Genomic DNA, 27,368 nt, shown 5'->3' with positions numbered 1-27,368 from the left:
TATCTATCCTCCTTATCAGGAAATTCTTATCTACAGCCAGATTCAAATTACTCATTCTGTCTTTAAGCATCTCTGAATGTTTCTCACATGTTTCACAGAAGATAAGTTAATTTCAACTTCTATTTTATACTAGCTCTTCAAATATTCAAATCAGACATAAGATAATATATCTGAAATACACATCTTTCACAATACATTTTAAACAATATGTGTAAGATCAGACTATCAGCAAACACAGATAATAAAAAAAAAGAAAGAAGCTTTCAAATGGCCGTGTGTGTGTGTGTGTGTGTGTGTGTGTGTGTGTGTGTAGAGACGTTTTAGATTAAAGAAGTTGCACATTATCTAAGCTGAATTTACTCATATATAAAAGACTTAATCTTTTATGTTAACAAGTAGAGAATTTAAAAATATTGTACATAATCGCAAAGCAGCTCTAATGGTTGACATACCATCTTACCACAACATTTTATAATATAGATGTTCCTGGCTAGTATTCTGCATACCTAACTATTGACCTAATAGCTAATGTATATGGTACTACTATATGTTTCAAGAGGGAATATGATACAGGGGAAAGAGGGTAGGATTTAAAAATCCAGGGGCCTAAAATCAGCTCCTGCCTGGGTAGCTGTGTTACCAGGAAAAAGTCAATTGACCACTCAGAACTCGTTTCCTTGTTTGTAAAGTCAAGATATTTCTAATAATCCCAATATAAAGGTCTTACAGATTTTTTAACAAGGTTGTATGTGAAAATTATCTGAAAACCAAAAAACATTATATGACTATATATAATATCATATTACACTATTACTGATATAAGCAAATACTTTATTCTAATAAAAATTGCATCATTTTTAGGATAAGTGGGACTTGTATTTCCTTCAGTGACGATGATGAAGTCAATGTGCTTAAATTATTTTTCCTGGGAAATCTCATACTGACTTTTTATTTTACAAATGTTAGAATACAATTTTAGTCCTGCAGGAATCAATCATCCTTGCGAGAAAAGGGCATAACAAAAGCAGTGACTGCCCTAAGTTTTAGGCAAGAATAGATTTATTACAGTCCTGACACGTGACAAAAATCTACGCGTATTGTGATGACAAGGTCTTCTCAGCACCTCTTCAACAGATATCTCCCACCCTGACCTGCATCTTGGTCTGAAATTCCCACCATTCCCTCCAATGGTCTCCTGGGGTCTTTTTACTAAGCAATTATCTGAGATCAGGGAAACCAAAAAAATATGTATATTTTTTTTTTTAGGCCAAATATGTGTATCATTTGAATAGTTAAAACTTAGGTGAGTCAGGACTAAAGACAAAGGAGAGAGTAGGTAAATTTAGATGTGGGAACAGAGGCTTTCCTATAAGGTTCTGGCCCCAGATGACCAAGGTCAGTCACATTTAGTTCATAGAAAAAGAGCAGCTCTAAGAAGAACAAAGCATGGGAAAGTCACAAGAAGACAACTGTAGAGTCTGTAAAGGCGGGCACCATTGGGTCCATCTCTCCTGACTGAGCACTTGTGAATCTCCTCCATCCACCCATTTTGAGCCCCAAATGGGACTGGGAACTCTCCAGCTCATCCATCCAACCCTAGGGCCGGCTCTAGAGAATGCCCAAATGAATCTATAGGTTTTACCTCAATTTTGCCCAAGACCAGCCCTTGGTGTTTGCTAGAATCTTGTGTCTGGGCTGGGTGAGATCGGGAGTTACAAGCAGGACAATACCTCAAAGAGAGTGAACACTCAACACCAAGAAAGAATTTAGACCTTTTTTAAGGGGGGTAAAGGAGTTTAGTCACTGAGGACACTCTCCTCTGACAATACTTCCCCTAAGGCAAATTATTATAAAATCTGTATTAACTGTTAAAACTGTTTTCCCCCAACCAGAAACAGAGCACATATTATAGAAATAACAAATTTTAGGGAGTTTCAGTTTCACCTCAAATATGTGAATTTGAAACCTAAATTGGTTTAGATGAGAGAATGAAAACAATCTTCAGAACTTCAGTGAGTTTAAGATACATTTTACTCCTCACAACAGGAAGTGGAACCCACTAACTAGTCAGTTTTAAGAAGATGTTAACATGTGGGTTTTTTTTTTTCACTAGGTAAGTGAAAAAAAAAAAAAAAAAGCCGAGCAACCAGTTAAGCAATTTATGAGATAGTTTTTCAATAGTGGAATTATAACTCGTTATCAGAACAAGTGTCCAAAGCCTGATAAGATCTTCCCGTTGGGGTGCTGTGGGTAAAAATGAAGAATTATCCTAAATTCTGAGTTTGCACTAACTTGGTTCTAAAATTGGGGGGAAATTTTTCTTTTAAATATATATTCCCTTTTTACTGGAAAGCAGTACTTTAATTTTACAAAACGGCTACAGAAATTCATGTGGTTATTAATCAGTCAAAACACACATACACATACAAAGGAACCAGAACAAAATATACAAAGGGACCTTCCTCTGATGCCTAATGATGGCGCTAACACTCAGGTTACAGAGTAATTAGTCTAGTGACTTCCAATCTATATAGTAATTGTTAAATCCTGTGGGCACCATTTACCTCCATGATATATTGAAATTCACAGTAAAGTGGTTTGTCACTTCATGAAACTTCATAACGATTCTTCTGGTCTTTAGCAAAATTGCACAATGATATGCTAGTAAATGCACCATGATCTGTGTGGCATTTACCAGTTTCCATGGTGTAAAGCCTCACATCATTGTCAATTTCAAGCTATCAATACTTTAACCAAGGTACAAAAGTCCTAAGTATTTTAGTCAAGCCAATTCCAACTGACCGTGTTGTTAGCAACGTTTCTCCACGAACACCTTTCCCCCACAAAGATCGTGTCTCCTTCCTGGAAAAGTAAACTCAACTTTATATAGGGAGTTTTAAAGCTTTTAACTATTAAAATCTTACCAGAGAAAATACATGAAAAATTCACTTACTTTTTTTCAGAAGACTAACCTACCTTAAATATTACTCAATAATTCATATGAAAAAAAAATCTCTAGTAGTAAAAACTGGAGTCAAATAATAGACATTCTAATAATAATAGGAACAGGAGATCATGACAGCTAGAAAATATATATAAAGCTTGTAGAACGTTTGCCATGTGCTAGGCACTGCCCTGAGTCTTTTCACAAATACCCGGATTGAATCTTCACAATAATTATGGCCTAGGTGCTCCCCATCTTACCGAAGAAGAAAACTGAAGCAAATGGAGGTCCAGTATTTTGCCCAAAGTCATAGAAATAAATGGTAATGTGCAAAAGTTTATTTCATGGGGCGCCTGGGTGGCGCAGTCGGTTAAGCGTCCGACTTCAGCCAGGTCACGATCTCGCGGTCCGGGAGTTCGAGCCCCGCGTCGGGCTCTGGGCTGATGGCTCGGAGCCTGGAGCCTGTTTCCGATTCTGTGTCTCCCTCTCTCTCTGCCCCTCCCCTGTTCATGCTCTGTCTCTCTCTGTCCCAACAATAAATAAAAAAAAAAAAAAAAAAAAGTTTATTTCAAGAACAAAACTAGTGGCAGCTTCTTAGGATATTTGCGCTCGCTGTTGATGTTATATAAAGGAGTAGGACAGGGAATGTGAGTGGGACTAGAATGTGAGGGGAAGCTGGAGGCATAGAAGAGACAGAAGAAGGAATAAAGTGGGAAGACTAGGAAGAAGGGGGAGAAGGAGAGGAGAGAAGGAGCCAAAGAGAGGAGCTGGAAAAGGGAGGAGGGGCCAGAAGGGGAGAGTGAGGAGGAGGGAGAGAATGTAGAAAGTGAGGGAGAGTGAAATGCCAGGGAAATTCTGGAGTTTCTAGCCTAGACAATTGGATAAATGACAGCAATATAGACAGCATAGTTTTAAATATACACGTCCAGTAGTAAAGAGCAAATTTGATGTACATATGAGGCATCTAAGTGGAAATGCTCTGTATACATTGTACTTAAGGGTCTAGGGATTTGGAGAAAATCTGGAACAAGATATAGAATTGGGAACCATCAACGCATAGAGAGTACAAAACTTGAGCTAGGATAAGATCAGCCATTTGTGCAGAACGACAAAGACTCAAAGTCAGGATCTGAAGGAGGCCCAATACGTTACACAGTAGCAACAGAGAAACAATCAAGGAGACTGAACATAACAGCTAATGAAAAGATACAGAAAATCAGAGGAGGGGTTGTCCTGGAATTGACCAAGAGATTTGTGGGGGGTCTTTAATTTTTCTTATCTTTTTGTTTATATTTGAGACAGAGAGAGACAGAGCATCAGCAGGGGAGGGGCAGAGAAAGAGGGAGACAGAATCCAAAACAGGCTCCAGGCTCTGAGCTATCAGCACACAGCCGGATGTGGGGCTTGAACCCACAGACTGTGAGATCATGACCTGAGCCAAAGCAGGGACGCTTAACTGAATGAGCCACCCAGATGCCCCTTGACCAAGAGATCTGAAAGAAAGGGGAGTCCAAAACATCAAGTGCTGCCAGTGTAAAAAAATGAAAGATCCACTCTCAGATAAATACTCCAGCCCAGAGAAACACATGCCCCTTTGCACAGTGGAGATCACAGACGGTTTGTTAATTGCACCATTGTACTGGTAATACACAACTGTAGAATGCTTATGTGTTTCGTATGTGGGTGGATAAACAGCGTCCTTTTCCTTTAGTGCCATGGTCTGTCAGAACTAGCGCTACCTGGGCAAAACAAATCTCAAAAACGCCATGTTGAAAATTAAAGCCTGTAATAATGCTATTGTTTATAAGATTGTTAAATATTGCGTGTAAATACTAAAGCTGCATGGGAATGATAAACATCACAATGTAACTTGGGGTGAATGAGAGAGAAATGGAAAAAGGAAGGCGTCAATAGGAAAACACGACTGTATTTGTATTCTATTCCTTTAAAAATAATAAAAAGTAACAAAGAAAAGAAGGAAGAAACATATACTCCATGAGTTATAATATGAATATTCTTTAACTTTTTGGATATATTCCAAATTGCTTTCAAGAATCCTACTTAGAATCTCCTGCAATATATGTTCAGTTCTCTGCAATCTAGAGTATATTTTGGGGTCCTATTTCAGAATTTCAGAAATCCTTCCACTTGCTTCTTTTTTTTAAAACTATTCCACTAGTTTCTGCTCTTAATTTATTATCCCTATATCTTTGAATTTCTTTATATTTACTGTGTTATTCTTGTTCTAATTCCTGCAGGTGATTTCTCATTTATTATCATTCTTTGCTTTTAATAATATATTTAGAGCTATAAATTTACATCTAAATTCTACCTGAATCTCCCTGGTTTTCAATTCTAAGTCAGTTCTCTCCACCCAGTGAGATATTCTAGAATGTACTTGTAAGTTTCCTAACTTATGAGAACTTTCTACTAATCTTTTTCTTTTTGAGTCCTAATGTCATTGCTTTCTGTTCAGAAAACACAATCTTTATGGTATCAATTTCTTGAAATATGCTAACATTTACTTGTGACTTGCTACACAGTCAAGTTTTGTAAGCATTCAATGTAAACCTCAAAGTTGCTAATTTTGTTTTCCAAATATCTCCCATCCCTATGTAAATTTTGTTGCTGGAGCTATAACTTTATTAGTATTTCTATTATTTTCAATCTTTCTGTGTGGTATTTCTGTGTGTACGGTTTTTGTTTACTTTTTCTATTTCTTTTATAAACATCCTATAATCAGATTTTTATTTTTTTAATATGATTATATATGCCTCTTGATAGGTGTTTAATCTACTAACATTTACTGTAGTTTCATTTTGTGTTTTCAGTTTACATTTATTTTATTTTCTCCCTTTCTTCCATTTCCTTACATGGTATTCCTCTGATGCTCAATTTACTATTTTAATTTAGTATTTCTAAATTCATCATGAATATGTCACATAATTCAGCACATTTAAAATTTTTTTTTAACATTTATTTATTTTTGAGACAGAGAGAGACAGAGCATGAATGGGGGAGGGTCAGAGAGAGAGGGAGACACAGAATCTGAAACAGGCTCCAGGCTCTGAGCAGTCAGCACAGAGCCTGACGCGGGGCTCGAACTCACATACCGCGAGATCCTGACCTGAGCCGAAGTTGGATGCTTAACCGACTGAGCCACCCAGGCGCCCCAATTCAGTACATTTTAACTCCTGCTTCGATGCCTTCTCTCTTGGTACTATATTCTAGATTTTTATTTTTCTGTTAAAATGTTATTATTACCATCATTACTCATCAATAGACAATTAAATTTAGTGCCATATGTTATCAATTTCTGTGATCACCTTTGTTTCCTTTATCAAATATCTGTCTGTTGGGTTCACTTTTCTTTTTCCTGGAGTACCTCCTCTAACAGTCCATTTAATGAGGATTTACAGGTAGTAAATTCTGAATGTTTATCTAAACAGGAATGTCTTTATTTTGCCATCAAAATTGAATGATAGTTTAGCTGAGTATACAATTCTTTTCACCTGGCACTTTGGAGCGTTTTATCATTTGTCTGTCATTTATTGTATTGATGAAATTGCTATCAGTCTGTAATTCTTTGTATGTGATCTTTTCACTCTTTTAAGACATAATTATCATCCTTGATATTCTGTAGTTTATTACAGTGTATCTGGTTATGGACTTATTCTTTTTTATACTGCTCAATCCTTAGAGTGAACTTTTTTTTTTTTTTAAACGTTTTATTTATTTTTGAGACAGAGAGAGACAGAGCATGAACGGGGGAGGGGCAGAGAGAGAGGGAGACACAGAATCAGAAGCAGGCTCCAGGCTCTGAGCCATCAGCCCAGAGCCTGACGCGGGGCTCGAACTCACATACCGCGAGATCGTGACCTGAGCTGAAGTCGGCCGCTTTAACCGACTGAGCCACCCAGGCGCCCCTAGAGTGAACTTTTGATAACAGCATTTGTATCCTTTTTTAAGCATGGAAAATTAGCAGAGATATTCAATAATGCTTTCCTACATTTCTTTTCATTCTCCTCTTTTGCCACTACTATCAAATATATATTAGTTTCTTTTTCTTAATATTTAATCTGTTTCTCCCTCAGTACCACATATGTTCTGTATGTTTTTTAATTTGCCAATATTCTTTTTGAAAGGATCCAATGTTGAGTTAATACCATTTGCTGCACATTCTATTTCAAAGAATATATTTTCACTTCTAATACTTCTAGATATGTTTAAAACCCACTTAGTTTTCATATTTTTTTATTCGTGCCTGATAATCTTTCAAAAAATTTTCAAAGATATTTTGAGTTTCGTACTTAAATTTTTCTGTCAGGCTTTTAAAAATTGATTTCATGTAAAATAAAGTCTCCCTTGAATTTTTATTGTATAGTCTATCTTTCTTGGCATTTTAAAAATCTATTTTGTAATTTAAGTTTACAGAATATGAGTAGAGAGGTTTTGTTTATCCATTCTCTTTTCTCTTCTCTTCTCTCTCTCTCTCTCTCTCTCTCTCTCTTTTTCTCCTTCTCCCCTTCCCCTATTGTGCCCATGGCTCCCTTCTTATCAGTTTGCAGATTGCCTCTACTGGGTGTAGAATCAGTCCTACAATCATGTATTGAGGTGATCATAATGAATCTTGCATACCCAGTCACTAATCTAGCTGGTGACTAGGTTCAGTGTCTGATTTTGGGGCTGTGTTCCTGTCTCCCACTCCCTAACCTTTAGGGAGTTAATTGCCTAAGCCCAGGCAGTGGTTTGACGATTGTTTTCTTTTCATCTTTAGCACCTTTCACAAGTCGGGGAGCCCCTGTTTATGTGTCACCAAGAAATGAATGTAGCTCTCATCATATTTAGGAGCAGTTTTTAATCCTCTTAAACTGGTCCAGGAGCCAAACTACTTTCTCCCTCCGGACAAGGTACCCATTAGTCCCATAGCTTCAGTCTTGCTTGCTGCTTTTCATTTCTGATCCTCAGAGCTATTACTGGATTTTTAACCTATCTTCGCTTTTTTGGTTTTCCCTATTTCTCTTTGTCTAGCATTGTTCTATGTTTACAACATAGTATAGTATCAGAGTGTGAACACACAGGACCATTACTGAAAGGAAACCAGTCATTTCATTGATAAGATTCTATCTTGAAATCACAGTTTGAGTGACAAGAAATTCCCTTTTCATAGTAGCCTCACTATGCCACCAAGACATCTATTCATTTCCTTTCCTGGCACCTTAAACTTTATTCTATTATGCAGAAATTTCAAGTATTTTGACAACTCCATACTTTTGAATACTTTATTCCCTACCCCATTTTTCATCTGGTTAATGCTTACTCATCTTTCTGACCCAAGTCAAATGCCACCTCGTCCATGAAGTGTTCTCTGACTTTAGAAGGCAGTTAGCTCCTATGATAATCTTACATTCATGCAGTGATATTTATTTGTAGTCACTGTAATAATTGCCTCATATTATCTCCCCAAAATCCTCATGATAGGTACTATTTTTATCTTCCTTTCCACAAATGAGGAACTTGATCTCGGTGAAGTTAAGTAACGTCTCCTTAGATCACACATAACGAGAAGCAGAGCCAAGACTGGACCCCAAGCCAGTAGAACTCCTAAGCCTATTGTTTAACTCTATGTTACTTGGCCTATTCTGTCTTCTATATCCCACCATACTTTGCTGATGGCTCGGCAACAGATATTATAATTTATGTTTATATATCTGTGTGGTGCATACATGATGGTAACCCTATCCACCAGATGGTCCAACTCAGAACCTGTGAGTAATCTCAGGCGTTTCCTCTAGTTCACATGTTTATTCAATCATTACCCCTCTTCATTTGATTCTTCAAGTTTTCTTATCTCTTATCAGCTCGTGCTCGAATGACTATAACTCTCCACAGACTCAATGATTGGCCAAGACTTCAAGACATAATTGATGTTCTTGATCATGTCATGACTTCAAAATCTAGCACCTAGCCCAATGCCTGACACAGAAAGGACACTCAATAAATATTTGCCAAAAGACTGACTATGTCCTATGTCAATTTGTACTTCACATGATGCCTTACTAGTAGTCCTGGCACATGTGGAGATTTAACAAATACCTGGAAAGCCATCTACTGCTTGATTACGCAGAGCTGAGAAATGCCCCCACTAAATAACATCAGCACAGTTAAGCAACATGAAGATTGCCCCAATACCTTTCTTACCCCCAAAGCAGCACATGCATAGAGAAAAGTTTCTGGTATTAACTGACACTAAATTTGAACCCACCTGAAGTGTTGACCCTTGCTATTTCCTTGAAGGTAAAATAACCTTGTGCTCAACAAATCTCTACTTTTATCTAAAATACCGTTTCCTCAAAAACTATCGCAGCTTTCTCCAGCATCCTGTTTTAACCATGTCCTACAAATAGTAAGAATCTGAAACCAAAGAAATAAGAATGCGGGGGACAAAAGAAGAGCACTGGAAAGGGGGACAGAAGTTTTCCAGTGGTAGTTAACAAGACCCTACCCGGTAATCTGCTCCCCAGACAGCTGTCAGGCACTGTTCCACCGGAAGTCCTACTTGGAACAGCAAATATGTGAAACAGCCTCCCAAGTTTGAGCTGTGCACAACGCCTGTGCACAGCAGCGTTGGCATAACGGAGTTATGTTCATGTGGCCTAAATGAACAAGCTGCCAAAATGTGAGCTCTTTTTAGTAAATCAAAAATGTGAAAACTAAATTCCTCACTTCATCCCCGAATATCACCCCGGCCCTGAGGCACACACGATGAGCACAGAGTTCAAGTGAGGGGCAGGCAGTTCCCCATGGGGACCAGAATCATGTCTAGACTGTTCACCACACACAGAACACAACACCCAGGCAACAAGTGTTCCGTAAGTGATGAATGCAGAGCTTTATTGTGAAGTAAACACAACAAATACCGGTTTGCTGTTAGACAAATCATCCCACAGATGACAGTCCAGGAAGCAGCAGATGAACCCAGCCACGGCACCAGAAGTAAATGTCCCTTCCCATTCAATGAGCCTGCTGTCCTCATGGAGCATGAAAACTGAGCAAAGTTGCCATGATTCATATGCAGAGTTTTCTGTTTCAGGAACAAGTTTTCACTTGACATTTAGGCAATATTTAATAAAACAATTTTATTTAGAAGAATTCTTGGGAAACCACTGTAATAAGGTTCTTATCTAAGATGAATCTGACCATTTCCTGCCCACAAGAGCCATCCCTGAAAGTAAGAATTCTCAGAAGCTTTAGGTGAAAGAACTAAATTGATGATACAAGAGATGATGTGTAGCATTCCCTCTAACCCTTGTCGTCTTCAAGGTAAGGCTGTTTTCCTTTCTTAGCTACAACATTGTTACTAAAATCTGAGAACAGAGAACTTTCTTAATCAAGCCTTTAAGATTCGTGTATGCTAGTTGTGATTTGTTTGTTTGCTTATTCATCTCTTTCTTTATCTTAGTGAGAAACTAGTCATATCAGAAAAATAAGCAATACTCATTTAGTGTATAATACTGTGTTATCACCACAGCATGACGCATGGAAAGCCTTATAAATATGGAGGACTACACAAGTGGATTCTTAGAAATGTTTAGGGATTGTACCAAATCTAATGATTATGTTGCAGATTTCCCAACAAGCTATGACCCAGATCCTAGAGATGATTATGCTAATTCTTTATTTCAGGCCATGATTTGGTCAGTTGTGGCTTTTGTTTATTCAACCCCCAGTTCTTGCACAATTACTCCGGGCCAAGGACCCAAGATTCAGAGGCAAGCAAGCTCTTACACAGCTTCCAGTCAAATGCAGAAAAGAAAGAATTGAACAAGGATAATGAGGTCCATATGGAAGTGCCATTACCCAGGATCAGGGAGTCAGGGGAGTCAGGGGAAGCACCCCGTGGGTTGATAAAAACAAAGGTCCCAAGGATGAAGGCCTGAGCATGAAAGGCTCTAATACAGGAATGCAGGTGTGAACCAGAAGGCACCCACCACAGAGTGTTGGGGAATAACCACACTGAGTAGTAAAGCCAACATCACACAGAACCTTGTAAGTTACATTTGAAAGTATGAGGTTTACCCAAAAGTCAATGGGAAGCCGCTGAACAGATGTCAGCAGGCAAGGGACACAATGTTATTTGCGTTTAAGAAAGTTCACTCAGTCTGTTGCATGGCAGGTGGGTTGGAGGGGCAAGGGAAGTTGGGGGGGGGGTGCAGGTGCAGAGGCAAGGATCCCAGCAGGGATAGGGAAGGGCAGTGTTGTGCCGTGAAGACAAAGATATACCAAGAAGGTGAAACCAATGGAACTTGGTGAGTGAATACCTTTGGTTCTCTGGGAAGCTTTAGCTCTAAAAATTCTGTTTTTTTCAGAGGAGAGAAAAGGCTACTATCAGATAATGAACAACTCAGCTTAACCAGAAGAAACGCTATTCTACCACACACATAATAAAATCTCAGATGCTCGGAATCTAGTTTCTTGGGCAGTTTTATTGGCACAATTTACCATGCCAACCTCAGCAACTATCAGGTCACGATCAACAAAAGTGCCTTAAAAGTACTGGCCTTCACCCCTGCTGATGGTAAGTTCCCCATCATAAGCACCAAACAGAAGGCTCAGCACATATAGCTCAATAAATGTTAGGTTAGTGGAAATGAAGTGTGATTCGGGATGTGATTAGGTCAAATGTGTCAAGCCTACTGAAACTACCTAGCATAAAAATAGGTCTCCTGTGCTACATTTTATTTAGAGAACAAATGACAGCAGAAAATTGAACTAATTTTCTGAATGGAAATATAAAGTAGGGTAACCACTGAAAAGCAACTGGAAGAAATGCTTAAGAGAGATGTTTAGCCGAACGACCTAGACACTGATGGCCGCGAGATAAAAATAACAGGTAAATAGGCACACGAGGAGAGCTGAGCTGATTAAGTCTGGGAGTGGAGGATGGCTCATGAAATGAGAAAGACCCATAAATAGCCAGAGTTCCCACCAATGAGGGTGGAATCCACCTGCTCCCGGGTCCAAGGGGAAGCAGGTTACATATTGCAGCGGTGCTGGCTGTCAATTGCGGATTGTGTGGGTGGTAGGTTAGTCCTTTGGTAATCAAATCTTCAGTGTGCACCAATAGCCAGGGTTATACTTTACTTAAGATGTAGAGATTTAAACATGTTTCAGGTCATACTTAAATCTCCAGTTCCTACCTAGTACAGTGGGTGATAAATGATAGAGTCAGGACAGGTAATCAGTAAACTTTAAATGAATGTTTGAATGAGTGAATGAATTTCTTAAAGTGCTTAACTGCTCTCTTACTATCTTAGTTTCCATTTCTTCTTAAATATATAAGATCAACTCCTTCCAGTTGGAACACTACATTCCTTCAGTAGAAAAGGGAAATAATGTAAAAAAAAATCAAACCCTCCATTACTTTTCTCAAGGATCTAACAATTCCAGTTCTTCCTTTGCATTTCTTTGCTCTGTATAACATGTCCTTATCATCATATGCACTTTTTCTTTTTAAAAATTTTTATAAACGTTGGGAACTCTAAGCTTTAGTGTTCCTGACTATTTTACAAATCTGTGATGCCTGTCTTTTGCCCTTGACCACAGGACCTTCCTTGAACACCCTATACATATGCCTTCATATTTAATCTTGGCCAAGTTTCCCACTGTGGCCTCATTTATTCTCTTAGGTGTTCCCCTTCTTTATCTTCATCATGATTATTCACATTTCTATGATCAAACAACACCTACTCGTTTGTGTCCAAGGGATCACATTTGCCTTTTCCGCAAGTTTTAGATGGCAAATTTCCCAGGGTAAATAATGAACTATAATTTGTGTTTTCATTTTTAGTTTTCTGCAGTCCTGTCTCCCAAAGTTTCCACCATTTTCATCACTAGCAAGCTTTTCCTTCTCATTTAGAATTAGCATCAGAATTAAAGTGCTCTCATTGCTTTCTCTATTTCTGGAATAGGAAATTGTTAACAAAGCAGAGAATTAATCAGCTGCCTTGCTTTTTAGTAAGGTGTCCCTTCCAGGAGCTTTCTAGTTCATTCCATTTCTCCATCACGATTCCTACAACCTGCCTTGACATCCATTTCCTAATTTGCATCAGGAAATTATGGTCCATGCCCCCTATTTTGCAGGAAGTCTATACTGTATTCTCTCAATACCCCATTTCTGGTTCTGCTTTTGGCTCTACTCCGAAAACTATCCTATGCATCCATCATGAGGTCATTAGATTTGCCAAAAGATACACACTATACAGTCCCACACTACCCCACACCCCTCCTATTAGAAATATCATGTTAATTTTATCAACTATTTAATTTTCTCTGCTAAGTGTCCTTGTCTAATAGAGATAACATACTTGCTCAGTGGATTTACCTAAATAGGCAAATTTATAGCTGTAAAAGTATTTTCAAAAAAGCCTAAAACTTCAGCATAATAATTAGCAGAATTTTTCCCATAGACGTTGCATGAGAGGTTGTGCTATTACCATAGTTGACCTAAAACACAGAGGCAATTTATGTATCGTATATTAAAATCATGGTTATGTTTTTGATCTTTAAAAGCAAATAGCTAGCAGTCTTAAATGCTTGGTGATCATAAGAAACCCCCTGAAACCTAACAAAAGGATCATTTAATCCCCTCGTGGCTAATGAAATGGAGGACAGTAACTAGCTAGCCAAACTCAAGATCAATTTGTTTATTTTTTACTCATTCATCAAACTGACAGTATTTAAGTCTGCAGTGTCCCGAACGGTACTCACAAGAGCATTGCCATCAGTAGCCATGTATGATGTCAAATTGGTAGAAACAAAAGCTAGAAGAGAAAAAAAAGAGTCTCAGTCAAATATGGGATTAAAGTGTTCATAAAAGCATATTATCTCAGGGCGCCTGGTGGCTCAGTCAGTTAAGCGTCCGACTTCGACTGAGGTCATAATCTCGCAGTTCGTGGGTTGGAGCCCCGCGCTTCAGGCTCTGTGCAGACAGCTCAGAGCTTGGAGCCTGTTTTGGATTCTGTGCATGTGTGTCTCTCTGTCTGCCCCTCCCCTGCTCTCACTCTCTCTATCAAGAAAATGAATAAACATTTAAAAAATTAAAAACAAAAAGGATATTATCTCTTTGATACAGGGGGAGGCATTTCTAATTTGATTGATGAATTTCACAATAAAAGCAATTAACTCAATGGCCTTTTAACACAGAGCTATACGTCAACATTTAAAACCAAGTTCGTAAAATAAACCAGAAGTTTATTTGTACATGGGTCAGTATCCTTTCACATCTACAGCAAGACATGCATGTTACTTACATACTTAATATTGTGTTGTCTATAAACAAATATCTGAAAAATGAAAATATTTTCCTCTTTATGATGAGCAACACAGTGTAAGATGGGGAAATATTTGATCGAATACTATTCTGATTATATTCACTAAACAATTTCAAAAATGTAACTAATCCCTGTGCCTCCGAAATCCCAACTTTAGTATGAAGATGAGCTGCTTTTGATGTATTACACTTTGTAGTGGATGACCTGAAAGACAACATGCTCTGTGGTTTCAAGAAAAGTGGATGAAAACAAAAAGAAAGAAAACCCATATTTTCAGACTTTGATCAGCAAGAAACTTACTAAACATACTCCAGCCACTGAAACTCTTCCAAAACAGAGAGCCTTTCAATCTCTTTCTCCTTACCACCAGAGATACAGACTCATAATCTGCATGACTTTATGCCTTACAGCATGGTTCCCAAATCTCAAAGAATGCATATCCCTTTTTAATGTCAAAAACACCATATCTATATTACGTAGATATGAATAAAACATTTATTTGGAAAATGCCAAATGAAAAAAACCACAGTAAAAATGACTGGCAAATTTAATTACTTAATTTTTATTTATTTAAAAAAAATAGACTAAAACCTAAATAAAAACACAAGCTGCTGATAATATCTGCAATATATACTTAATACATAATAATCAATTAAAAAATGGGTGGAAGACCTAAGTAGCCATTTATCCAAAGAAGACATACTTAGGACAACAGACACATGACAAGATGCTCAACCTCACTGGTATCGGGGAAATGCAAATCAAAACTACAAATGAAGAAAAAAAAAAGCTACCCAAAACTATGTCACCTCACGCCTGTCAGAATGGCTAAAATCAACAACACAACAAACAACAGGTGTTGGTGAGGATGTGGAGAAAGGGGAACCCTCCTGCATTCTTGGTGGGAATGCAAACTGGTGCAGCCACTGTGGAAAACAGTATGGAGGGGTTTCCTCAAAAAGATAAAAACAGAACTGCCCTACAATTCAGCAACTGCACTACTAGGTATTTACCCAAACAATACAAAAATACTGATTCAGAGGGATACACGCACCCTGCTGTTTAGAGCAGCATTTCCTGCAACAGCCAATTTATGGAAACAGACCAAGTGTCCATCGACTGATGAATGGATAACAAAGAGGTGGTGTATATATACAATGGGAAACCACTCAGCCATAAAAAAAAGAATGAAATCTTGCCATTTGCAACAATGTGGAAGGAGCTAAAGAGTAATATGCAAAGCAAACTAAGTCAGGGAAAAACAAATATCCAATGATTTCACTCATCAGTGGAATTTAAGAAACAAAACAAACAAGCAAAGGGAAAAAAATAGAGGGAGGCAGACCAAGAAACAGATTCTTAACTATAGAGAACAAATTGATGGTTAGGAGAGTAGAGAGAAGTGAAGGGTGAAGGGTGGGTGAAATAGGTGGTGGGGATTAAGGATTGCACTCGCTGTGATGAGCACAGGGTGTTGTATGGAAGTATAGAATCACTATATTGTACACCTAAAACTAATATAACACTGTATGTTTTGGGTTTTTTTTTCTAAATTTTTTTAAACGTTTATTTATTTTTGAGACAGAGAGAGACAGAGCATGAACGGGGGAGGGGCAGAGAGAGAGGGAGACACAGAATCTGAAACAGGCTCCAGGCTCTGAGCGTCAGCACAGAGCCCGACGCAGGGCTCGAACTCACGGACCGTGAGATCATGACCTGAGCCGAAGTCGAACGCTTAACCGACCAAGCCCCCCAGGCGCCCCTATAACACTGTATGTTAACTGCAATTGAAATAAAAACTTTTTAAAAATCATCATTATAAAGAGTTCTTAAATACCGATAGGAAAATCATAAGCAAACTAATAGAATAACAAGTGAAGAAAATTCAAAAAATAAAAATACAAATGACTGATGTTTAACCTCATTAGCAATAAAAGTGCAAAATGAAACAACATGATTCCATCTTTACTCTTCAAGCTTAGTACACACACACAAATTAAGTGGTAGAAGCCACATTTGGTGAAGGCGTGCTGCAAAGAATAATTTCGTGTTGTTGGAATGTCAAATGATTACAGCCTCGCCGGAGGGTGGTTTTCCGAGATGACGGCGATGACAATCAGCGACCACCAACATTTGCGGAGTCGTCGCTATTTGCTATCAACCATGCTATATACTACCGTCCTAAACATGCAAAGAGTTTTATAATGTATTCTTACTGAAAAAAATAGGTTATCATTCATTTTTTATCATGAAAATACAGGTTTATATACATACATCTCATACATCAGTGCATTGGGGGGGAAAGTCTGAAGATATTTGTAGCAGAATGTGTGCAGTAATCATCTATGAGAACTGGAATAACCACATAATGTATTGTTTGCTCCCCAATGTGTTTATTTCCTACCATAAGTATTTATTTATAAAACAAAAATGTTCGGATAAAATGCTATAAATATTTTATTGGCTCTTTATAGCAATGTATTTTTAATATCCGTTGATTGAGCAAATACATAATAAGCAAAAGCTGGTTTACATTCAGCAGCACTTTTAGACAATGAAGGTTGTAAACTTGTAGAAGTTAAGAGCAGAGCTTTGGAATGGTCTGGACTGGATTTAAATCTCAGTTTGCCAATTTACTGTGTAATATTGGGCAAATGACTGATATTATAAATATGCAAATGACTGGGCATTGTAGTAGTATTTCTTTCTTAGGGTCAGACAAAAATGAAGTGAGAAAGTATCGTTATAATACTCATAGCAGTACCTGACATGTTAAAAATATTCAATAAATTCTTCTACCATCATAAAACATATTTATGCCTTAAGCACACACTTATTAAAGGTCAACTATATATACCCTTTAAATATGATGTAAAGCATTGCTGTGTAAACTTTCCTGATTCAGAGGGATCACCAGCCCCTCCCCTAGAATAACATAATGGCTACATTTGTTGTATTTATTAAGCCATTACTACATCCTCTACCAGTTGATGATTTTCAAGTCTCATGCCATCTGATTGTTACAATCACCTATGAATAATCCACTCTTATTACTCCCATGTCTCAGAAGAGGCAACTTGGAAACTTAGAATCCGGATATTTCCAGATTCAAACCCAGGCTTCACAGCCTGCTCTCTTAAATTCTCTTAACCTTCGCTCCCCCCAACAGGACAGTGTTCATAATTAACCCTTCAATAGCCATGGCATTTTACATACCACGATGCTGTGGGCAGGTCTACCTGATTGGACAATGAGAATATCAAAGGTAGAGGCAAGACCCATACATCTTCATGCCCCTGAGCCTATCCCAGGGAAGCACACAGCTTAGGCAAGAGTTGTCAAAATGTTTTTTTTAACTAATAGATCACACCATCAGAAAACCTTATTATTTCAGTGGAATTCTGAATGTCTTCACTCGGCCAGATTTCTAATAGCAAAATAAGCAGAACTGACAGAAGAGGATAGAAGACAGAGAGAAAAATTCAGCACTGATTCTTCCACTGAGCATTGGGGTTTGTTGACACTGATGTTAAGCCTTCCTTTGATCGCGCAGAATATGTCTCTTATACATATTGTATTCCTTAAACTCCTAACAGTCTCTTGGGTGTGTTCTGTCTACACCCATTGCAACCACCATAGTCAAAGGCACCTCTTTCCTGAACCATCGCAGAAACATCCCAGCTCATGTCCTAGCTTTACTTCTTACCCAGAGTGAGGTTTTTTCAATGCACGTTTAACTATCCTCTCTCTCCTTAAATCTCTACCATGGCCATTGAAACATGAGGTAAAGACCAATATCATGAAAATCTACAAGGAAGGCTTTGCCTGGCCTCTGCCTCCTCTCCAGTCCCATCTTGGATCATTTCCATGTCTCTTTCCTTCCTGACTCACTAGCTTTTTTTTTTAATTCCTTAAACATGTTTCTACTAATCTCAGGAGCTTTATGCATGCTCTTCCACAGCCCGCACCCAAGATGGTTTATACCTACCATTTAATCTTTACCTATATGTACCATTTAAGCCTGTAGACCAAAGGTCATTTAGTTAAGAAAGCTTTCCCCAGTTCCTCTGAGAGATCAATCCCCTTTTGCATTCTCTCCTGGCATGTTATCTTTTTTTTTTAATTTTTTAATAATTTTTTTATGTTTTTTTTTTTTTTTGAGAGAGAAACAGACAGGGTGGGAGGAGCAAAGGGAGGGAGACAGAGGATCCGAAGCAGGCTCTGCGCTGACAGCAGGGAGCCTGACGTGGGGCTCAAACTCACAAACCATGAAATCATGACCTGAGTCGAAGTTAGACGCTTAACTGGCTGAGCCACCTAGGCGCCCAGCACGTTATCTTTTAGACACAGAAGTTCTCATAATTGTACTGAATTATTAATGTTACAATTGGTTCTTTAACATCTGACTCCCCACTATAGTATAACTGACGGAAGGACAGGCACTATATCTTCTCTTGTTCACTTGTTTACTGCTGTATCCCTAGTCTTAGTACACACAGGGATTCAATAGACATTTGGGGAGTAAATGAATTAAAAACACAAACAATAAAAGTACTCAACTTTGGATGAGTTTCCATAAGGAAAACCTATAAATTCTAATTTTGTTTGTTTGTTTGTTTGTTTAGGGGAATGGTGCGGTCAGGAATATCCCACTAGAATTATCCTTCCCAATCTGCAAGATGTGGTGATGACACTGTGTTGATGTCAGACTTCCCTAATTCAAAGAGCTGATGGGTAGAAACAATATGTGCTCAGGGGTGGGGGCAGGGAGGAATAAGTGGGGAGACCTAGGCATGGACGTGCCATTGTAGAGGCTATGTATGTTAAGTAAACAGTTTACTTAATAATTTTAGAGTTTCAGCACTTCTTAAAATAGTGAACACATATGAAATCTAAAATTTCACCAAAATTATTCAAAGATAATTTGGGACAGAAGAATCATCAAAACAATTTAAGCCCAACTCTGGCTTCTCCTCTTCCGTAACAAAGCACATGGCCATAAGAAGAATTAAGAAGTGAAATGGCAGTCACGGAGACTAACGTAAACACATTTGCTTATTGTTTCGACAAAGAGAACCAGCTCAGCTAACCTTGTTACAGCACACATGTTATCTATATATTGACACACTGAATATATAGGTCCAAGATTTTGATAAAAATACTTATAAAGCACACAAAGGAGTTTATGAAAAATAAGAATGACACTGACAAAAGTGTTTTGAAAGTAATAATTTTGCCTTATTCCCAACCCTTCATGAGAATATTAGTTTAAGCAAGGTGCCCATATGTTAAAAGAGTTAAAAGGAAGAAGGAGTTTTTTGATATGTCTTCACAAAAGAGTTTTTTTGCTAAAGGATTTTTGTATAATTCCCAGGACTTAAAAATGTATAAGAACCCAATGACAAGACAACAAATAACTTTCATAAATCAAGAGGTATATAGTTCTTTGCTGTCAACAAAATTAAAGGAAAATCTATTTTAATGGTTTGTTAATTATTAAAAGGAGTTGTGATAGCTCACACATACTTGGCATATACTTGGAAAGAATTCAAAAGTGCTTCATTTCCATCTATTTATTTAGGTGACAAACAGTTTTAAGTGCTTACATATATAAAAACCAACAATAGGATTAAAATTTGCTCTGAACTCTCTCTCATTCTAGCAATAAATAATATTTACCTAGAAGTAGTTCCATAATTAGAGGAAAAGCCTCATCTATCTCATTAAATAGTTCATTTTCAATAAAAACATGTACCTCTTGTATTAATCATTATTTGTCAAAATAGCATATTCATGTTGTCAAATTATATACTACTAATAAATATGATATAACCCACTCCAAATGAAATCTTATTGGCTTAAAGAATTATGACACACAAAAAATTAAATTAATTTCAGTTTAAATATGTATTTTTTTTTGCTGAAATGCATAATGTCATCAATGAAAGTTTTTGAAGCAAAAAATAAATTATACAATTGTACAAAAATCCATGGAGTAGTAGAATGAAAATATGAGTTTCGGGGGGCATGGGGGTAAATAGAACAATGTAAAATTAAAACTCTAAAGATGACTTTTTAAAAAACAATTAATGAAACATATAAAATCTCTGTGCTATTTAGATCGCCTAGGTTATATTTAAGTATAACGTTTTATATATTTTTATATATATTTAAATATAATCTTTTTACTATCAAGACTTATAATACACCAGAAGTGACATCTTTTGCAACCATTTAAACATACAATGAAAATTCTAGGTGACAATGTAAAGTGTCAGGGAATATATCAGGCTTCCAAATTACTTTCTGGGTACACGGCCAAAATAACACGTTTCAAAACTACTACTACACACCCACATGGGTTAGGGTCAAACATTTCACTCCGCCGCTCCTTAAATGTGGAAACCTATGAAAATCACTTAATGTCCCCGAATAGTGAAAGGGAAATACTAACAACCAGCTCAGGGATTTCATGAGAATTAGATAAAATATCACATGAGGAATTTGCAGGACTTTATGCAGGCTCACTAAATGGGAACAATTACCTTGAATGGGAGCAATTACTTAGAAATGGTTTAGCTACAGAAAACTATTCCTCCTGATGGAATTAGCACACAACTAAAGGATGCGAGCAAGTGTGATAACAGGTTTCATCAAATAAAATAGCGTTTACTCTTCAAGGTTGATTAAACTTCCTAACCTACCCTCCTAGAGACATTTTGGGTGCCTTGTTTCAGAGTTTAACGGTTTCAGGGGATAGTTTTCTCAGTCACATTGACGACAGTTATCTTCTTTAAAAACACAATTCCTTAACACATCACAGCCAAAACAGTAAGGTCGTAAATATATTTTTACGTTTGCGAAATGAAATAAAATGTATTCTTGATAAGTTCTGTAACTGAAAAAGTGGAAAACACATTTCATTACCAAATGAATAATAAAGTTAATTTCAAAGAAGAAAAAGTCCTTAATATATACTGGTTGTCATGGAATGAATGTTTGTGTCCCACCAACCCTCCCCCCCAAATTCATATGTTGACCTTTCATCCCCATGTGATGTGTTTGGAGGTGGGGCCTTTGGGAGCTGATTAGGTCATGACAGTGGAGTCCTCATAAATCGGATTAAGACCGTTAAAGAGGCCGGAGAGCTAGTTCACCCTCTTTCCACCATGCGAACAGACAAGGAGAAGAGTCGCCAGTCTGCAACCCAGAAGCTCCTACCAGAACCCAACCATGATGGCACCATGATCTTGAACTCCCAGTCTCCAGAACTAGGACAGATAAATCTGTGTTGTTGACATGTTACCCAGTTATGTATTTTGTTCCAGAAGCCCAAGCTGACTAAGACGCTAGTGAAGAAGCATTCTGTTTTGTTTAAGACACAAACAAAATGCAAGTTTATTCTGGCAACTTATTTTAGAAACTATTTAGCAAATTAGTTAAGTCAAAAATATGGACTCTGGTGCTACATCACTTTGAAACCAGAAAATAAACCAAGAATATCAACATGGCAACCAATGCTATACAGGCAGTTGCTAGTATAATTGGTTGGGTTTTTTTTTTTAAGAGCAAAGAAAAATTCACTAAAGGTAGTTATTGGTTCAACTGATCCAAAAGTAGCCCCCTTGATTTTTCCCCCCTAGACCTTATATTCTTTGGAATGGTGCAGCAAAACCAGTACGAGCCTACTGTGCTAAAGGTTTTCAAAAAGAAGACGATTTAGATGAGCACGGGGCATTGTATGGAAGTCTTGAATCATTATATTGTACACCTGAAACTAACAGTACATTGTATGTTAACTAACTGGAATTTAAATAAAAACTTTTTGAGAAAAGGCAATTTATTGTGATTTAAAGACAGTTTTTCAAGTGAAATAAACCGTGGCCTAAGCTGCTTCCTTTTTTCTTTTCTCACAGAGCAAGACAACTCTGAACCAAAATTCTAAAAACCCACATACTAATTCACAACATGCTTACCCTTTAAAATGACAATGCTCGCATTTGACAAGATATTCGCAGAGCAACAAATGGATTTATAGAAAGTCCATGGACATAAGCAAACCATGTGCATTACTGTTAGTCCAGGAACTAGAGCGAAAGAGGAAATAGAAAATGCTGGTCACTCTTAGAGGCAGAAGTCTCCATCGTCCAAAAGCATGAAATACGTGTGGCAACAAAGTGGGCATTTAACTAGCAATGAGAACAGTAAGCAAGCATCCTCTGTTACATGGTAGTCCGTCATAGCATTGCCATGGGAAGCAAGAGAGAAAACTCATCTTTGCTCATATATAAAAGCATAGGGCATGAGATAATCCATTATCTTCTGCCAATTAGCAGAAGATCCCTTGTTAAGGCAGAGCAGGAGAGAAGCAAGCAAAATACAAGATGACTCCCTTTTGAGCACAAATACCATGATGTATGGCATGGGGAGGGGCTGGAGCTGTTACTTTGTCCAGCAAATTCAAAAAAGGAAAAATCCTTTTCCAAATTATCTCAAACATTTTTTCTTTTAAATTTAAGCTCCATTGTCATTCTGATTCCAATCCATTCCCTGCATGCTTTTAAAAATCCTCAGTTTTTTTTCTTTTCTCTCTCATTCTTTTCTCTTTTTATTGTGAAGTTTCCCACTCGTTTTGTTACATTTCTTTTCTGCCGTCTCTCCACTTTGAGGATGAACTGACAGATGGTTTTCAGAGCCACAGCTTTTTTAAACAAACTATGATGATTAAAATTACTTTATTTTCAACACCACCGAAATGCTGTGATACATCATCTGAAGAGACTGGCAGACCTCTCCCTCGCTTGTCCATTCTTACATTCCCACAGAAGCTGCCAGCCCTGACAGTCAAGACTCAGACAGAAAAATTTACAATTCTAAGCGAGGATAGTTCCTCTGTCAGCCAATCATGTCAATGTCTGCTCCCATTCGACTATTTTACTATGGTAACAAGCAGGTGGCAAACGGCAAGACATCTTGAACAACCTGCCTCTTCTACCTCCCGGAAGAACCTGCACCACCAGGTGCACGTGGCTGTTGACCACGCCCCCTTGGGAAGGCACGAAACTCCTTTGTGTCCCTGGACTGGAGGGGTCTCTGGCCCTTCTGTGAGCCTCCAGAACCCCAAACTTCAAAGATTGCAGTCTGCACCCCCGCAGGCCTGCCCTTAGGGCTCAGGTAAGTGGGCCATGCCCTACGGATCTCACCCTACGCCCATTGCTCCTTTTGAGGCACTCTCCTTCCCCAGCTCATAGGGTTCACTAGATGCTGGAAGAGACTCAACCCCATGGGGCTGATTCTGTTCCCCTGATTGTCTTAAATTCCATCATGCCAGCCCTACCTATAAGTGATTGCTCCCACAGGCTTTCCAGAATTAGGCTAGCACGCTTTCAGCTCTTCGAATTATTTATATAGGCAAGGGCCCTGCAAAACATATTTGCACACCCCTCTAAACACACACACACACACACACACACACACATCCTAACAGCAGCCTTGTACAGTGATGCAGATAAAACCTGCATGGTACCTACTTCCTCTTCCAGGCGGTGACAGATCCCAAGAACTTCTAGGGTTCTAAGTCCTTCTAAGTCCTTCTAAGATTCAATCTAGCTGTGTGCTTAGGTCTGATCTAGGACATTTGTGGCTGAAACTCAAGGAATCTTCTCAAAGGTTGATAGTAGCACCAAGACACCACATCAAGTAGGGAAAGGGCCACTAGGCCTCTGGTGAGGCCACAGGAAACACTAGGAGCCCCCAGGCCAAGTCTCAAAGTCCACTACAGTCTGACCCAGGAGCTCACCCTGGGTCTCTCCAATGGCAGCCCTTGAGTAACAGCAGCTGACTCCTTCCCCCCCACACCCCTGTTTGTGGTGAGAGAAGATGCAGTGCTCTAAGGTGGACCAGGCATGAACAGCAAGTGATGGCCCTTACCTTTCTGCAATTCGCATCTCTCAATTTCTCCACCTTATTGTTCTTTATTCGGCAAGAATCATAACCCTATTTTCTCTGCGTGGAAGATAGCACACTTTCTGCTTGTGTGATCCGGACTGTACATACACTGCTCTGAGACAGCCAGTCGTTCTAATTCAGCTTTGCCAAATGGCCTTCCACTGAACGTGTTCCACCAGAGTGAATAAAGTACACCCTATGCAGCAGTGGTCTCTACCACGGGACCATTGCTGGCTGGAAGAAAGCCAGAGAAAGAAAACCTATTACAAAAGCTGCCTGCTGTTTGCACCTATTGAGGTGGAATTGGGGCCAAAATTCCCCTTTTGTCTGGCTAGCTCTTTCATTGGGAAATATCACTTTAACAGGCCTTACGACTTTGCAAAGGTAGTGCCCAAGGCTTTGTCAGACAGGATGAGTAGAGAATGTAGAGACCATAGGGAGCTGAACTGTTGCGCATAATAATGGAAAGGCTTCCTTTTTCAAGAACAAGGTGACTGGAGTAACATTACCAACATGGTGACAGAAGTGGTTTCTTTTTTTTTTTTTTTTTTCAAAGTTTATTTATTTATTTTGAGAGAGACAGAGGGTGCAAGCTGGAGGAGGGGCGGAGAGAGAGGAGGACAGAGGATCCAAAGCAGGCTTTGCACTGACAGCACAGAGCCTGAGGCAGGGGCTCAAAGTCACAAACCGTGAGATATGACCTGAGCCAAAACCAAAAGTCAGACACTTAACCGACTGAGCCACCCACGCACCCGGACATAAGTTGCTTCTTACTTTGCTGCCTCTCACAAGAAGAACAAGTAACATCTATTCAAGAACAAAACACCATTGAGAGAATTCTAGAACATAAGGGTGAGGCTGAAGTAGCTCCCTGCACCTCAAAGCCCAAGATGATGCCTTAGAAGGGTAAGAGAAATGGCTACATGTTGACTACATCGCCTCTCCCCCAAGACAGGGCAGCACCATGTGCAGAGATCTCCCCTGAGAACCCAGCTTCCCAGCGCTGTGAGTCACTTTGTAGGAGACTCTACCCTAATATCGTACCACAGGGACTGTAGAGGAATCTGTAGGGCCCAGCCCCCAAAATCTGACTATGATGGAGAAGGAAGGTTGGGCTGGCAACAAGCAGCACACAGATCTTGGGAGACCAAGTTCATGCCTGCAGTACCCAAGTAGTAAACTCAACCAGAGGCTTTGTTCATCTACAGAACCAAGTTGGGGCCGCACTCTGACCAGGGAACTCTGGGGCGGCGGGGGCAGGGAGGAGGGGTGCAGATCTGTCTGATTCAGATCCTCCAACAAATTTTGTCAGCCACAGAGCTGTGTGGCCCACGTCCAGGCAAGATGCCGAGTCATAGCCCCACCTGCTGTGGAGAGTGCCTTCCAGCCCCATCTGACGAAAAAGGCTGATAAACTCCTGGAGGCTGTGCAGCCCAGGGGCACTGGAGCCAAGAGCCAGGTGGACAGAGCTGATCTGCCCCAGGGCAAAGCCAGTACCAAGCGTGAAGGCTTCCCGGGCTACACGCTGGTGGATGAATTAATTCATAGCCAAGGCTGAAGGTAGCTCCCGGCTCCTCCCAAATGGACAACCTATTTGGGAAACTGACAATGGCCTGGGGTGGCTCCTCCCCTCCCACCCAGGCAAGGGGCTGAGATTTGGCCCCACCAACTGCAGAGAGTGTCTTCCGGACCCATCAAATCAGAAGGGCTGGAGAAAACACCTGAAAGGTGTGCAACCTAGTGGTGCTTGAGTCAAGAGCAGAGCAGACAGAGCCAGTGGTTTGCACCGCAAAGTCAGACAGGCCAGCTTGAGTTAAGACAATGAACAAAGAGCTTTACTGGCTTTAGAGCTGCTTGCACTATGCTCGGGCAGGGAATCTAATTCATAGCCCTACTCATCACTGAACACAGCCTTCAGCCTGTCTGACAAGAAAACGTAACCGAAGCACACACGAAGCCGCACGGTATATTCCACAGCCCTACGTACAGTGGCACTTGAACCGAGAGCACAGCCCATGGCTTCCCCCATCTGCACAGCAAAATGGGTGGATTCCCCCGACTGGGGAATTCAGGACACACTCAGGCCGGATTCAGGTCCCCAAACAACAAGCTGTACAAGCTCTGGGCCCTGGCCCACTGCCCTTCCAGGGTAGGGAAGCTCATTCATAGCTTCAGCTACTACTACTGAAGACAGTACCCAGTCCCAACCATCTAGTAAGCCTGGCCAAAGAATTCCCGCCACTGTGGAGCCAATCTTACAGCCTCACTTGGGTAACGAACCAAGCCAGTAGTCCCATCCAACTATTCTCAGCCAGTGGCACAGCCCCATCTCCATCATCAGAGCTCAAACAGTTGCCTCAGCCAAAACTGGACAATAGCAGGTCTCACCTGCCCAAAGACATCACCAGCAGACACACCCAGAAACCCAAACTGAGCTAACTGGTGAAAAACTGCCTCTGCCAAAGCAAACCTATAAAGTTCAGAAAAGAAGGCCCATGATTCAAATGCACGGATACCAACAAAAGGAAAGAAGGATCATATAAAAATCAGGTAAATATGACACCACCAAAGAAACTGATAAAGCTCTAATAACTGGCCCCAAAGAAATGGGTATCACTGGACCACCCGGATGGCTCAGTCGGTTAAGCGTCCAACTTTGGCTCAGGCCATAATTTCATGGTTTGTGAGTTCGAGCGCTGTGTCAGACTCTGTGCTGACAGCTCAGAGCCTGGAGCCTGCTTCAGATTCTGTGTTTCCCTCTCTCTTCCTCTTCCCCTCCCTCACTCTCTTTCTCTCTCAAAAGTAAATAAACATTATTTTTTTTTAATTACAAAAATGAAGGAGGGATAAAGACTTCCCTGAAAAAATAAAAGCTGAGGGAGTTCATTACAACCAACCTGCCTTGCAAGAAATGCTAAAGGGAGCTCTTTGAGTGGAAGTAGAATAATGCTAATTTAACAGCATAAAAATACAAAAAGGTAGTGTAGATTTCACTGGTAATAGTACATATATAGTATAGTTAGATTTTGCAATATGGTAATAATGGTGCATAACTCATTACTCTAGTTTAAAAGTTAAATGAATGTAGCAAAATGACCATAAATACAATAAACTGTTATTAGTTACACAATATAAAAACATGT

General features: G+C 39.3%; 1 protein-coding gene across 10 annotated transcripts in view; it reads right to left on the bottom strand.

Moving 5' to 3' along the window:
- IPCEF1 (interaction protein for cytohesin exchange factors 1) overlaps nt 1–27,368 on the bottom strand; it is a 180,835-nt gene that overhangs the window by 74,221 nt on the left and 79,246 nt on the right. For all 10 annotated transcript variants that reach the window (XM_047101507.1, XM_047101505.1, XM_047101504.1 and 7 more), the window contains one exon: nt 13,715–13,767. In XM_047101507.1, the coding sequence (XP_046957463.1) occupies nt 13,715–13,738 (24 nt within the window). In that variant the 5' untranslated portion in view covers nt 13,739–13,767. The remainder of the gene's footprint in view (nt 1–13,714; nt 13,768–27,368) is intronic.

This window comes from Lynx rufus, unplaced genomic scaffold (assembly GCF_022079265.1).
Source record: "Lynx rufus isolate CCGP_SWC_20201006 ecotype Redwood Valley unplaced genomic scaffold, mLynRuf1.p SCAF_6, whole genome shotgun sequence".
Taxonomy (NCBI): domain Eukaryota; kingdom Metazoa; phylum Chordata; class Mammalia; order Carnivora; family Felidae; genus Lynx; species Lynx rufus.
Note: the sequence above shows the minus strand (reverse complement) of the source record. Positions and strands in the feature narration are given on the sequence as shown.